This window comes from Suncus etruscus, chromosome 18 (assembly GCF_024139225.1).
Source record: "Suncus etruscus isolate mSunEtr1 chromosome 18, mSunEtr1.pri.cur, whole genome shotgun sequence".
NCBI lineage: Eukaryota > Metazoa > Chordata > Mammalia > Eulipotyphla > Soricidae > Suncus > Suncus etruscus.
The window spans coordinates 17,021,998-17,034,961 of record NC_064865.1 but is presented as its reverse complement, the minus strand read 5'-3'; the positions used below and the strand labels follow the sequence as shown (position 1 = coordinate 17,034,961).

At 55.7% G+C, this 12,964-nt stretch overlaps 1 protein-coding gene across 1 annotated transcript in view; it reads left to right on the top strand.

The window, feature by feature from the left end:
- IGF2R (insulin like growth factor 2 receptor) overlaps window positions 1-12,964 on the top strand; it is a 78,386-nt gene that overhangs the window by 52,116 nt on the left and 13,306 nt on the right. Inside the window, exons 18-34 of the mRNA XM_049765311.1 lie at window positions 410-578; window positions 1,302-1,481; window positions 2,757-2,858; window positions 3,717-3,818; window positions 4,839-5,034; window positions 6,615-6,785; window positions 7,272-7,415; window positions 7,504-7,685; window positions 7,856-7,943; window positions 8,126-8,371; window positions 8,701-8,831; window positions 8,920-9,017; window positions 9,882-10,018; window positions 10,694-10,884; window positions 11,242-11,368; window positions 11,987-12,106; window positions 12,579-12,835. Of these exons, the coding sequence (XP_049621268.1) occupies window positions 410-578; window positions 1,302-1,481; window positions 2,757-2,858; window positions 3,717-3,818; window positions 4,839-5,034; window positions 6,615-6,785; window positions 7,272-7,415; window positions 7,504-7,685; window positions 7,856-7,943; window positions 8,126-8,371; window positions 8,701-8,831; window positions 8,920-9,017; window positions 9,882-10,018; window positions 10,694-10,884; window positions 11,242-11,368; window positions 11,987-12,106; window positions 12,579-12,835 (2,641 nt within the window). The remainder of the gene's footprint in view (window positions 1-409; window positions 579-1,301; window positions 1,482-2,756; window positions 2,859-3,716; window positions 3,819-4,838; window positions 5,035-6,614; window positions 6,786-7,271; window positions 7,416-7,503; window positions 7,686-7,855; window positions 7,944-8,125; window positions 8,372-8,700; window positions 8,832-8,919; window positions 9,018-9,881; window positions 10,019-10,693; window positions 10,885-11,241; window positions 11,369-11,986; window positions 12,107-12,578; window positions 12,836-12,964) is intronic.

Genomic DNA, 12,964 nt, shown 5'->3' with positions numbered 1-12,964 from the left:
TTAATCCCAATGGTTCCTTGAGCACTGCCAGGAGTGATCAGTCACTGAGCACAGAGCTAGGAATAAACCCTGAGCATTGCTGGCTGTGGCCTCTCCCTGCCCTCCCCTAGAAGAAAAAACAAAAAAACAAAAACAAACTATGACGCCAGATCACTGAGATTGTAGTTGTATAGGGGGCTAGTTTTGTGCTGGCCACAGGTTGTAGGAGTGACCTGAGCAATATTTGTGGTGGGAGGCTAGATGCCTCCCCTGTACCCCTATATTTCTCTGACAACATAGAAAAAAGAGTATGTGTGTCTGCTTGAGATAACCCTCATACCCCCATGGTGCTGGGGGGAAGAACCCTTGAGCAAGGAAGCTGCCTACCGACCCCTGATGCTAACCCTCCCCGCCCCTCATGCCATTCCAGCCTGGCAAAATGGGAAGGCGGTGCCTCGGGAAATTGGTTTGCCATGGACAATGCAGGCGCGCACAACACCTGGAGGAAGTACTACCTCAACATGTGCCGGCCCCTCAACCCCGTGCCTGGATGTGACCGCTACGCAGCTGTGTGCCAGATGAAATACGTCAATGAACAGGTAAGCTGTTGCCAGGCCTCTTGGCACCCTCCTAGCCCGTGGCTAGGGCCTTCCTGCACTGGGTCAGACTTGTGTGTGTATCTCTAGGGATGCTCCCAGTGCCCCATCCAGACTGAATTCAGAAGATATGTCTTGACATTGGTGAACTCTCCTCTCATGGGTTTGCTTATGGCCAAACTGCACCCCCTACCCCAATAATCCGACCAGCTGAATGGACTCTGGTCTTTCTCCTTGAGCTCACAGCATGCAGTGTCACTTTTAAAAGATGTTGGAGTGCTTTCCACCCCATTTTTATAGGGCAAGTCAGGAAGGACTTTTCCTCGCGCTGCTTAGCGTGGGCTGACTGCGCCCCCTGGTGGACGGTGAAGTCCGTCACCTCCTGGACTATTCCCGGTCCTGAGATTTTCCTTGTCTATTGCCTGGCAGGTAGGAGTTGATGGGCCCCAGACCAGGGTTTGTGACCTGCTTCTGGCGTCTGATGTAGGCCTTAGCCACAGATTTGAGTCTTATTTTCTCTTTAGTAAAATAAAATGGGGGAAGAAAACTCCACAAAAGCCCCACTCAATACAAGTCAGTGTGAGACCTGTAGCTGGCCGTCCCCAGAAGTACCCGCTTCCCCTCTAGCCTCCCGCTCCTGGGTTGATCTTTTATGTGGGTGCTTTGTACCTGCACCTCCTTTCCACTGGGTATAAAGGGAAGACACTAATGGCTGTGTCCCTGCAGGGTACCTACTCGGAGGTGGCATCTATCAGTAACTTGGGCTCGGCTACCGAGGGCCCGGTGGTAGAGGAGAGAGGCAGCCTGCTGCTGGAGTACGTTAATGGCTCGACATGCATCACCAGTGATGGCAAACGCACCACCTATACCACCCGTATCCACCTTGTCTGCTCCCGTGGCGGCCCGGTAAGGCGCAACAGGGCAAGGCACTGGCCTGCTTTGGCTTGCTGTGGGGCTTTACATTTGTTTTTTGCAGGGAATGAGGGAATGAGCCCCTCATGCAGACCCTGCTCTGTAGTTCTGAGCATCCCTCTTCCCATACATAGACCCTTAGTCTGGAGGTGTCCTTTCTTCTGCTGTTGCAGGCCTGTGAGGAGGCTGGCAAGCTCAGGGGGAGGGACCCATGGTGCTAGGGATAGTGGTGTACCCTGTACATGCAAAGCTCCATGCCAGTTCCAACTCTTCCCTGGTCCAGTTGTTCTATCCCCAGTGGGTTGTTGCACCTTTGCAGTTGGGTTTATGCATTCCTTTCCTTTGCTATTGAATGTGGTGGGGGGATCTTGATACCGAGGCTTCCCCCCTTTCTTGGGGTTCAACTTACAGGGATATTTTTGATCCTATGACTCCATGAGTTTTAACTTGTAAGGACATTCACATTTCACTGAGACCCTTGATTTCCCTGTGTACAGTAGTGAGTTCAGTGAACAGCTTCTGGAACCATTGGAGAATTTCGGCATCAACAAAACCCCCCTTCTCCTCCTCTCCCCTCTCACCCAGTGATGCCCAGGAGCTGCTCTCTGCAGAATTTGGGGAATGATGCAGTGCCAGGACTTGAACCTGGGTTGGCAGCATGCACTCAGCCTACTGAGCTTCCTCTCTGAACCCCTAATTCACTCTTACGGGAATTTTCCATATATATTTGGATTGTGTATCTGTTTGAACCATTGCCAGACAGAGGGCCAAGATGTTTAGGCTGGTCCCCACATACAGGGTCCAGAAGCATGGCCCAGCCTGTGGTAGCGACTCTGGCTCCCCCGAAATGACCTGGCATGAGCCTGTCCCCTGCACCCTGTCCATGGGGCCAGTATGCTTGTTGCCAAGGTCTGGCTTCCTTGGCACAGGCATAGGCTCTGCAGTGTGTCAGCTAGGCTGGGATGATAATACCCTGTTCCCAGTGCTCAGGGAGGGGTCTGGCTCCATATTTTTGAGGTGTAAGCCAGGATGCCCATTTATGTGCCCTCTTCTGTCCTTTTATAATTGCCATGAACCTTGTTTTTCTTTTGATCCCTCCGTGGGCAGGCTTTAGGGGGACATTGGCATGTTCTGGTCCCAGCCAGTAGCTAATTGGGCACCTCCCCAGTAAAGGGGACATGAAGTTGCTCCTGGGTTCTAGTTGTCCCCAGCAGTGTGTTTTGGAGTCAGAGCAGCTGTTTGCTAACATGGCCCTACTTCACCCTCCAGGTCTCTCACCCCATCTTCTCCCTCAACTGGGAGTGTGTGGTCAGTTTCTTGTGGCATACAGAGGCCGCCTGCCCCATCCAGGTCACCACAGACATCGACCAGGTGCGTGCGTGCGTGCTTGCGCGCGCGCGCGTGTGTGTGTGTGTGTGTGTGTGTGTGTGTGTGTGTGTGTGTGTGTGTGTGTGTGTGTGTGTGTGTGTAGCCACCATCCCATGCCCCTTTGTGTGACTGAAGCTCCGTGGGCTGTGGCTCCATCTCTGTATAGTCTGGGGTTCCTGACATCACTCATATTAAAGGCACGTGGGCTGGGACCTATGTTTAGTTTGTCTCACCTTCAATTCAGAGCATATGTGGTCAGTGCCTCATAGTCTGTACCCAGCCTGTGTGTATCCTAGTGTGTCTTGTACAGATGGGCCTGTGTGTCCTAGTATGTACTGTGCGGACAGGCCCATCTATCTCGAGGCATTTAGGTTCAGCTCTGTGTTCTCATTTTGCACACAGGTATGTTCTCTGGAGTGAACTTTGAGGTCTAGTAGCTGCTTATCTGAGCTCCTACTCTCCTCATCCCATGCCCCTAGGGCCACTGCCCTGACTGACTGGTCACACTTTCGTGCCCTTGGTGGCCAGGTTGAGAGAACTGACTCTCGTTTTCTGAATCTCCCTTTGGGTTTGCATGGACCTCAGATGTAGGTCTATGGTGGTCCGAGTGCTGGAGGCGGGCAGGGGGTGGCAACTGCTGCCCAGGTAATAGGGCACCGCTCTCTCACCTTGCTGCCCCCCTGAAAGATGGAGCTGGAGCAGGGCCTCACTGTCTGAGCATGGCCCGTGGCTTCTCCTCTCCCAGGGGGGCCTGGTGCAGACTCAGGAGTGTTCTTCCAGGCTGTCCTGGAGTGCCTCAGGATCTGCATGCTACATGGGCTTGGTGTGACAGCATTCTTGCCCCTCCTTTCTTTCTCCCAGGTCTGCTCTATCAGGGACCCCAGCAGTGGCTTCGTGTTTGACCTGAACCCCCTCAACATCACGCAGGGCTATGTGGTGTCAGGCATTGGAAAGACATTTCTGGTGAGACTCGACTTCTGGAGAGTTCAGCTTTCCATGGGGTGGCCCGGGGCTTGGTGTCCTGGAATTGCCCAAGGTGGGGACAGTTGCTGCTATGTGGGAGGGAATGGGGAGTCCAGATGTCAGGGGCCTGTGGGGTAGAGTCCCCCATTCCTGGTGCTGTGGTTCTTCAGAAGAGGCACACCTCCTTGTCTGCTGTGTGTCTAGGTTATGCCCCTCAGCAGTATCAGTGTCTCATGCGGGGTGGGGGGGGGGGCGGGGGATAGCAATACAACAAGAAGGTTCTCCAACCTCTTTGATACTAGGGTTGGTGACGAGTGGTGAAGATTTGCCGACATCATGGCCCTGTAACCTAGACTAGGCATGACCCTGTGAACGTGGCTAGATTAGAACCTTTTAAAGGTGCTGCCTTGAGCGAGAGCAGTGGTGGAATTTCTGTCTTGACCCTGTTCTGTTGTCCCTGGCAGAAAGGGCAGAGCTTTTGAGGCTTGGAATTTCAGACTTACGGGAATGAATGCAGTGGAAAAAAGGAAAATAAGCTTTGAAAAAGGGATCGGCATGAGAGTGTCAGGACAAGCGGGGCTTGGTGGGTGTTTGTAAGGCTCCTGAGCCTTGTGTCCATGTCCAGGAGACATGAGGACGGGCCTGTGACAGCATTGCCACAGCCTAGCTGGCCTCTGTGGTCTGGTCACACCCGGTGGGTTGTAAATAGGGGAGACGTGTATGAGAGGGAGAGAATGATGCACATGCCCATGGAGCAGAGCTAGGAGAGAGGTCACTGTGGGGAGAGGCCCCACAGAGACCTGCGACCTGGCCTGACCTCTTTGCTCTCGATGCCTCTCCCCTCCCTGCTGGCAGTACCCCCTCTCCATAAACCCCTTCTGTAGGGTCGTCAGGTGCAGTAACCCAAAGCTTCACGCACTCTGCCCACCCTAGGCCATCGGTATCAGGGTAGGGTGAGATGTGGGAGTGAGCAGGGGGCCCTAAGCCTGACCACTGTTCCACCCCCACTGTGATCTGCAGCTCAACGTGTGCGGCACCATGGCCATTTGTGGGTCCTTCGAAGGGAAGCCAGCATCAGGGTGCGAGGCCGAGACACCCACACACGAACTGGGGAGCCTGAAACCAGTGCGGCCTGTGGGGCAGGAAAAGAGCCTGCAGCTGTCCCCTGAGGGCTTCATCACACTCACCTACACGGGGCCCGTGCACCCCCGCCAAGGTGAGCACAACTCCAGGGAATTGGGGAACCAGGAAACCCACCCGCTGAGCTGAGTCAAGCTCCGTGTTTCGGGGCCACCTTCCTTCCTTCCTTCCTTCTACCTCCCACCAAGTATCCACAAACACATATGCAGGGGAGGATGTGGAACTGCTCATTGCCCAGAGCCTTACACAGATCCTTGGCCTCCCTGTATTTTTTCTCCTGCTCCCTGGTGCATAGAAGTGCCCGGGTCTGGTCACGGTCACCCAACCTACGCACAATGCATTTCTTCACTTCAGATGGAGACCAGAAACCCAGGGTGCCCGGCAAGGTGGCGGGTGTTTATAATCCTCTCCTGGGGGTCCCAACACACCTGGGTGTCCTCAATTCCATTAGGGCCAGAGTATGTGGAGGGGGCAGAGGTTGGGGTGTCATTGTATCTGTTGGTCAGGGAACACATGCCTGCAGTGCAGACAATGGGCCCCCTTGGTACTCTCAGGAGGTCAGGAAGGGTTGAGGGCGCCCCTCAGGTTCCCCGTGAACTGTGGCCCCTAGTCCTGTGGGCTGAGGCTGCCCCAAAGAAGCCGGGCTTGCAGAACCTCATGCTCTGCTGGTGTTGGGGCCACAAAGTAAAGGTGACAGGCACTTGGCAGTCAAGTTTGCCACTAGTGAGATTTATGTGAGTATGTGTGCCTACACTTGGCACTGCTCCTGAGCTATTCCTTGCTATACACTCAGTCGAATTATTCCTGGCAAGTTCAGGGGATGACAGGGATGCACACCCTACCCATTGTACTGCCTTTTAGGCCTGGCACCTATCGTCAGCCTCTGTGGCTTGTGGCTCTGTCTGTAGCCACCACCACCCCTGCCTCACCTTTCCCCAGCAGGCTTGGTCAGGCCCTGATGCCCCTCTACCCTGCCTACCCCTCGTCCCATACGCCCTGCTGCTTGCCTCACCTCAAGAGATGCTGCAGTGTCTGTCCCATTTCTGGGCTTTCCTCACTGGCTCCTTCCACTCCATCCATTGGTCCAGAGAGTAGGATCATGCCCTGTCTTGTAGTGCTGTAGTGGTCTTCTGTGATTTTCCATTAATGTGGCCGTAAAATAAAAATCCACAGGTTGTAAGTTCACCCCACATGCTGTGTTTCTAACCCCTTAGGCAGACGGGTCTGAAGAAGCAGAGTAGTGGCAAAGAAATAATAAACCAAGCTAGTCAGGAGAGAGTTATGGTGTCAGTGGCTTCTCCCTTGTGGTGTCTCCCTGTGCCAAAAGCCAGAACTCCTCTTTCTTTATTAAACCAATTAATACCAATACCGGAAGGGGGAAGGCTGAATAATCCAGATGGGCTTTTACATATCAAAAGAGAGATTTACAGGAGAGAGGAAGATGGGGAACACCTTTGTTCAGGGTTCATAGCTGGGTGTCATCTTACAGGCAACCTAGTGTTGTCTGCTGCTCCTTTCTGTTTCTCTATAAACATGGGCGCTGACATGCCACCCAACTTGTAGTTTTTAACTGACCATACTTGGGTGCCCAAGGCCACATTTCCCTGAGTCCTGAGCTCACTGTGTAAGCCCCCTGCTTGCCCCCTGGTTCCGCAGGCACCGCCGACACCTTCATCATCCGCTTCACTTGCAACCCTGATATCTACCCGGGGAGCCCCAAGTTCTTGCACCAGGACATCGACTCCAACCTGGAGATCCGCAACACGTACTTTGAGTTTGAGACTGCACTGGCCTGTGTCCCGTCTCCGGTGGACTGCCAAGTTACAGGTGTGGGGTAGATGAAAGTTGGGTGCCTTGTGCTGGGCTGTGGACAGAGCTTGAGTCGCACACATATTCTCCAAGTGATGGAGCTGCCTGGATGCAGAGCCAGTCCCTGAGACCCCGAGTGGCTGGGATGGATGCTGAGTCCCATGCGAGCAGTGGGGTCTCTTTGCGGCAACCTCACAGGCCCCAGGATTCAGTGTCTGAGCAGGGATATGTGGGTCCTGTCCTGAGTCAAGGTGTCCATGCAGCGAGTTGAGGGGCTTTATAATTGCAAAGGACCCCCACACCTCCTTAAGCAGTGACACACTGGGCTTGTGGAGCAGGCTCAGAGTTTCCTCTGGCCACAGACACTGTCACTGCCAGGAGCATGTCCCTGGGCCAACCCCGAGGTCTCCTCCATACCCACTCTTGAGTTCCAAGAAAGGCAGATAGGGAGGGATCACCAAGGCCAGCAGGGGTGCAGAGATGCAGCGTGTGTCCTTGTCCCAGACTCGGCCGGAAATGAGTATGACCTGAGCTCACTGAGCAGAGTGAGGAAGCCCTGGACAGCCGTGGATACCTCAAGGGATGGCAGGAGGAGGACTTTCTACCTCAGTGTGTGCAACCCGCTGCCCTACATCCCCGGCTGTCATGGTTCGTACGCACCTCTCACATCCCCGTCACCTCCCGTGTCCCCATCACCCTGCCGCCTCCACCATGAACCTCATCTCGCCCCTCGCAGGTAGTGCAGTGGGGTCGTGCCTGGTGGCTGAGGAGGGCAGCTGGAACCTGGGCGTGGTGCAGATCAGCCCCCAGGTCACAGCCAATGGCTCCCTGAGCCTCGTCTACATCAACGGCGACAAGTGCGGGAACCAGAACCAGCGTTTCTCCACCCGCATCACGCTCGAGTGCTCGCAGATCTCGGTGCGCCCTCCACCCTCCATTCCTCCCCACTCCCTGATTGGTGCTAGTACCCAGGGGCTAAGTTGTTTTCTAGGAGTGCCAATTTTGGGTCGTCACAGTGCCTCTTTGGGGCCCAGCTGGACCCCATGGGGCTGCCTTGCATGCTCAGGCCTCCTTTCCCATCCCTGCAGGGATCACCCACGTTTCAGATGCGGGACGAGTGTGAGTTTGTGTTCGTCTGGCGAACGGTGGAGGCCTGCCCTGTGGTCAGGGTGGAAGGTAAGTTGCTGCCCAGCAGGGGGACTCAGAAACGTTGCTCTGGGACGGGTGTCTTACCCGTCAGTGCAGAGTCCAGCTCCATTGGACTCAGCTCCTCTTCCTCCTGGGAGGTGTGTCCCCACTGGATGCTGTGGTTTGGGGAGGGCAGTGGACTCAGTGCCCACGTCTCTGCTGCCATCTAGGGGACAACTGTGAGGTACGAGACCCCCGGCACGGGAACCTGTACAGCCTGAGGCCGTTGTCTCTGAATGACACCATGGTGCGCACCGGCGAGTACAACTACTACTTCCGCGTGTGTGGGCCACTGAATCCGGGCCTGTGCCCAGCTGACACCACCGACCTGGACAGAGACAAGGCCAAGGACACGACCAAGGCCATCGCCTCATGTCAGGAGAAGCAGGGCCCACAGGGCTTCCACAAAGTGGCCGGTGAGTATTGCTCCTTACCCAGGTGTCGGGATGCACCCTGGCCTTCCCTCCTTAGAACGAAGCTTGAGGTTGCGTTCAGCCAGGGTTTGACTGTTGGCTGTCCAGGGTTGCAGTTGTTCTTTACACCATCAGCAGCTCACCACATTTGCTCCCACACTCATAGACCCTGACACTCCTTTAACAGAAGTAGAAGCACTCCCCGAGGCCCTTCCCCAAAGGGATCAGGTGCTCTTGTTTTGGGGCAGGCCTCTCCCCATTCGCATGGCCACTTGGCTGTCCGTTCAGGATCCTGCTGAGCAGCCACCCCCACCCACCCCACCCCTATATAGGCCTCGTCTCTCAGAAGCTGACCTACGAGAACGGGCTGCTGAAGATGAACCTGACTGGGGGAGAGTCATGCCACAAAGTTTATCGGCGCTCCACGGCCATCTACTTCTATTGTGACCGCACCACGCAGCGTGTGAGTGAGCACCCCAGCCCCTTATCCTCTCCATGTCCACCCCCCCCGCCGCTCCCCCATAGTCCTCATCTGCCACCCTGTCTTGCAGCCCATGTTTCTCAGGGAGACGTCCGACTGCTCTTACCTCTTTGAGTGGCGCACCCAGTACGCCTGCCCACCCTTCGACCTCACCCAGTGCTCCTTCAAGTAAGTGTGGCTTGGCTGGGCCATCGCCCTTGCCCTTGGCAACCTCACTGAGCTGAGGACTCAGCCAGGAGTTCTGGGAGGGCTCAGGCTGGGCCTGTGGCGCACATGTCTGTGACCATATTGTGAAAGCTCAGGCATGGGCAGTAGAAATTGGTGACCGGAAGGATTTGTGGTATGGCCAGGGCAGTGGGATCTCAGAGCTTGTGGGCGTAGCAACAGGGCTGAGGGGGTCCCTTCAGGGCTCAGCAGGACTTGACTCTTGCTTTATCCTGGTCCAAAGAGGCCATCTTGGACCCTCTGTCTAAAAATTTCCCCTTCCGTTTCGTTTTCCAATTTGGGGTCTTACCACCCAGGGATGTTGTTAAAAGTGTGTCCCAAGACAGGAAAATGAGATCAAGTTCTGGCCCCGGGACACTGTGTAAGGTACTAACTTTGACCTCAAATACAGCACTTGGTGACACAGTCCCACCATGTGTGACCCCTATAGCCCCCACGGCCTGTCTCTTGCCTGAGCTGTCCCAAGAGCCATCACAGAGACCTATGGGCCTTTGTTCCTGTCTCTGCCCCTTGGCTACTCTTGAAGGACCAGGCACTCTGCTACCTTGTGCCTAGACCCCCTATCTGAAGGAGTGACTGTGACCAAGCACCCAGTTCCTGGGGGGTGGCACTGCTCTACCAAGTCTTGGCCTGGTCTAGGGCATTTGGGACAGGCACCTCAGGGCTGTTCCTGGTAATTTCAGCCATTGTAGCAGCCTCTGGCTTTGCTAGCAGGGGTTGCCATCTGAACAGCTCGACCAGCAGTGGCCTTGGCCAACAGGGTTCACCCTCTCCCCAGCAGCCCTGACTCTGTTCTCCCTCCTGCAGAGACAAGGATGGCAATACTTTCGACCTCTCGGCCCTGTCCAAGTACAGCGACAACTGGGAGGCAGTGACAGGGACTGGCTCCACTGAGCACTACCTCATTAATGTCTGCAAGTCCCTATGGACACAGCCTGGCACAGGTGAGGTGCCTGGGCAGGCCTAGGTGTCTCTGGGGGTGCATGCGGGGCCAACAACGAGTAGGTTTTGGCCCACACTGGCAGGTATGATCTTGGAGGTCATGGCGGCACCCTGGGTGGGGTCTGGTCTGTGGGGAACTTGGTAGACTTGAACATGGGTAGTGGGGTGGGTAAATCGAGGTATTGCTATCCCCCCATATCCAGAGATTGGTGCCAGGGGCCTCTCCCTCCAGCCCTGTTTTTGGAGAGATGATAACCATGGGACATATGGACCTGTTCTCCAAGCCATGGCGGGTTGTGTGCAAATTGTGGCTGGTTCTTGAGGGGTTTTAAGCAGTCTCCCAGGTGCTGTGAGGAAAGTTGAGGGCCCTGGATCTCAGCCATGGACATGGCCTTTGTGTTCTTCGAGCTGCAGGGCAGAGGGCTCCCTCCTCTCTGTGGGGAGCCCAGGGTCTTCATCTGCCAGGCAGGACCACGAGAGTGTTGGGACTGCCTCTTCGGGATGAGAACATGGCTTCTGGAATCTTATGTGCTGGCTTTTGAAAACAGCTTTTGTCTATGTATTTTAGTGTCAGCTTGTTAGAGATTCAGGAAGGGTCAGGGAGTGCTCCTCCTTATTGCTATGAGGTGGGGGGGCACTGCAGTGGCCTCTGACAGCCCCTTTTCCCACTGTCACAGCGTCATGCCCTCCTGAAGCTGCTGCCTGCCTCATTAGTGACTCTCAGCCCAAGAACCTGGGCCGGGTCCGGGATGGGCCCCAGTGGGACGGCACTGCCACAATCATCAAGTATGTGGATGGTGATCTGTGTCCTGACCAGATCCGAAAGAAGTCCACCACCATCCGCTTCATCTGCAGTGATGGCCCCGTGGTGAGTGCCCAGTCCAGCCCAGGCCTGTCTGGGGTTTGAAAGGTGTCCTCAAAGGGGGGTCCTGGTGGGGAAGAGGCTGAGGGCATGCACAGGACACCCCTGTGTGTTATGGGAGTTAGTGTCACCCCGCCATCACTGAGGACACCCAACCCAGCTCACTGACTTTGGGGTGCTGGGCGGGTCTGCAGTGTGGGATGAGAAGGACTTAGGGCAGCTTCCCTGCACTGTTGCGAGTAGTTGGCTTTCCAGAATATTTGGGGTGGTTCTTCTATGGTGCATCGTTGTCCACCCCATCCCACCCTGTTCATGGGCAGACCCCCAGCTTGAGGGCTTCCCTGACCCACACTCTTGCTTCAGAGCTCCAGGCCCCTGTTCATCAGCGCTGTGGAGGACTGCGAATATACTTTCACCTGGCCCACACCTGTTGCCTGCCCTGTCAGGAGCAATGTACACGACAACTGCCAGGTCTCCAATCCTGTCACAGGTGGGCTGCCCTGACACACTTGCAGTGACACTGACATACCTGTGGTGACTCCCTTACATACCCATGTGATACCTGACACATTCATGGTGACATGTAACACACCCATTGGGAAATCTGATTCCTACAGTGAAGCCCTCTGAACACCCTTGGTGCTGCCCTCACACCCAAGGTGACACTTGACAATACCTGGTGACAGCTAACAGCCTGTAGTGACACCATCCAGACTGTGGTGAAATGCCACTTGCTCACCCCTGCAGCCATAGTGAGGAGGCAGGTGCTGGCTGCAGTCTCTGGCCCATTCTGTGGTGCTAGGGCCAGTCTCTGATTCTGATCTGGACTGTCCCTGTGGGAGGGACTGGATATCCTAGGCTAGCAATGACTCCATTTCTGGGTGCTATCCCAGCTGCTGCTCTGACTGGTGAAATGATATGTTCTCATGAGTTCCTGTGGAGATTCCCTTGCTTTGGCCCTGAGGGAACTGAGCTGCTCTGGGGGCTGGACCCAACACCCATCACCCAGGAGGCCACAGTGCTGTGACTGTTGCTTGGTTGGGATGCGTGCAGGGCCTCGTGACCACCTGACAGCTGCATCCTGTTGAGCCTAAGTGTCCTCCCATAGGGCATCTGTTCGACCTGACCTCCCTTAGTGGCAAAGTGGGCCACACAGCTGCCTACAGTGAGAAGGGGCTCGTGTACCTCAGCATTTGTGGGGAGAATGAGAACTGCGCCCCCGGAGTGGGTGAGTGCTGTGCCCCAACCTGCACCCCCCCCCCCCCCCGCAGGCCTCAGCCATGCCTAGATTAGTCCAAACCAGTCTCAACTAGTCTCAGCTATTGTCTCAGCCAGTTCCAGCCCATCTCAGCTGGTTCTAGCTAGTCCCAGCCAGTTTCAGCTAGTGTCTCAGTCCAAGCTAGTCTCGTAACTGGTTCTGGCCAGTTGCAGGCAGTCTCTTCTGGTTATAGCTGGTCCAAGCCGGTCTCAGTCAGTTCCAGCATGCCATGATCTGTGACAGGGAAGGGGGGCAGGGCTGGAGCGGCTGAAAGGAAATGCCAACACATATGATGACCACAAAGAACTCACACGATGCCTGTGGCCAGTACTTTCAGGTCCTTCCTTGCCAGGCAGGCTCTGCAGAAGGTTCTGGAGGTTCGGGTTGCTGGAGCCTGAATGCATCTCCCTTCGCCTTACTCTCTTCTCTCCCTGTGGCCCAGGTGCCTGCTTTGGGCAGACCCGAATCAGTGTGGGCAAGGCCAACCAACGGCTGACCTACGCGGACCAGGTGCTGCAGCTGACCTACGAGGATGGCTCCCCGTGCCCATCCAAGACAGGCCAGACCTACAAGAGCGTCATCAGCTTCGTGTGCCGGCCCGAGGCAGGCCCCACCAACCGGCCCATGCTCGTGTCCCTAGACAAACAAACCTGCACGCTCTTCTTCTCCTGGCACACACCCCTGGCCTGCGAGCAGGTGGTGAGTCTGCCCTGGCCTCTGCTCCCAGTGGCTTCACTGACAGGTGTCTGTCCCGATGCAGCTTTGACCTACCAGTGCAGATTGGGGGGGGGGGGCACTGGATGGGTGCTGGGGTGTATGTGTGGCATT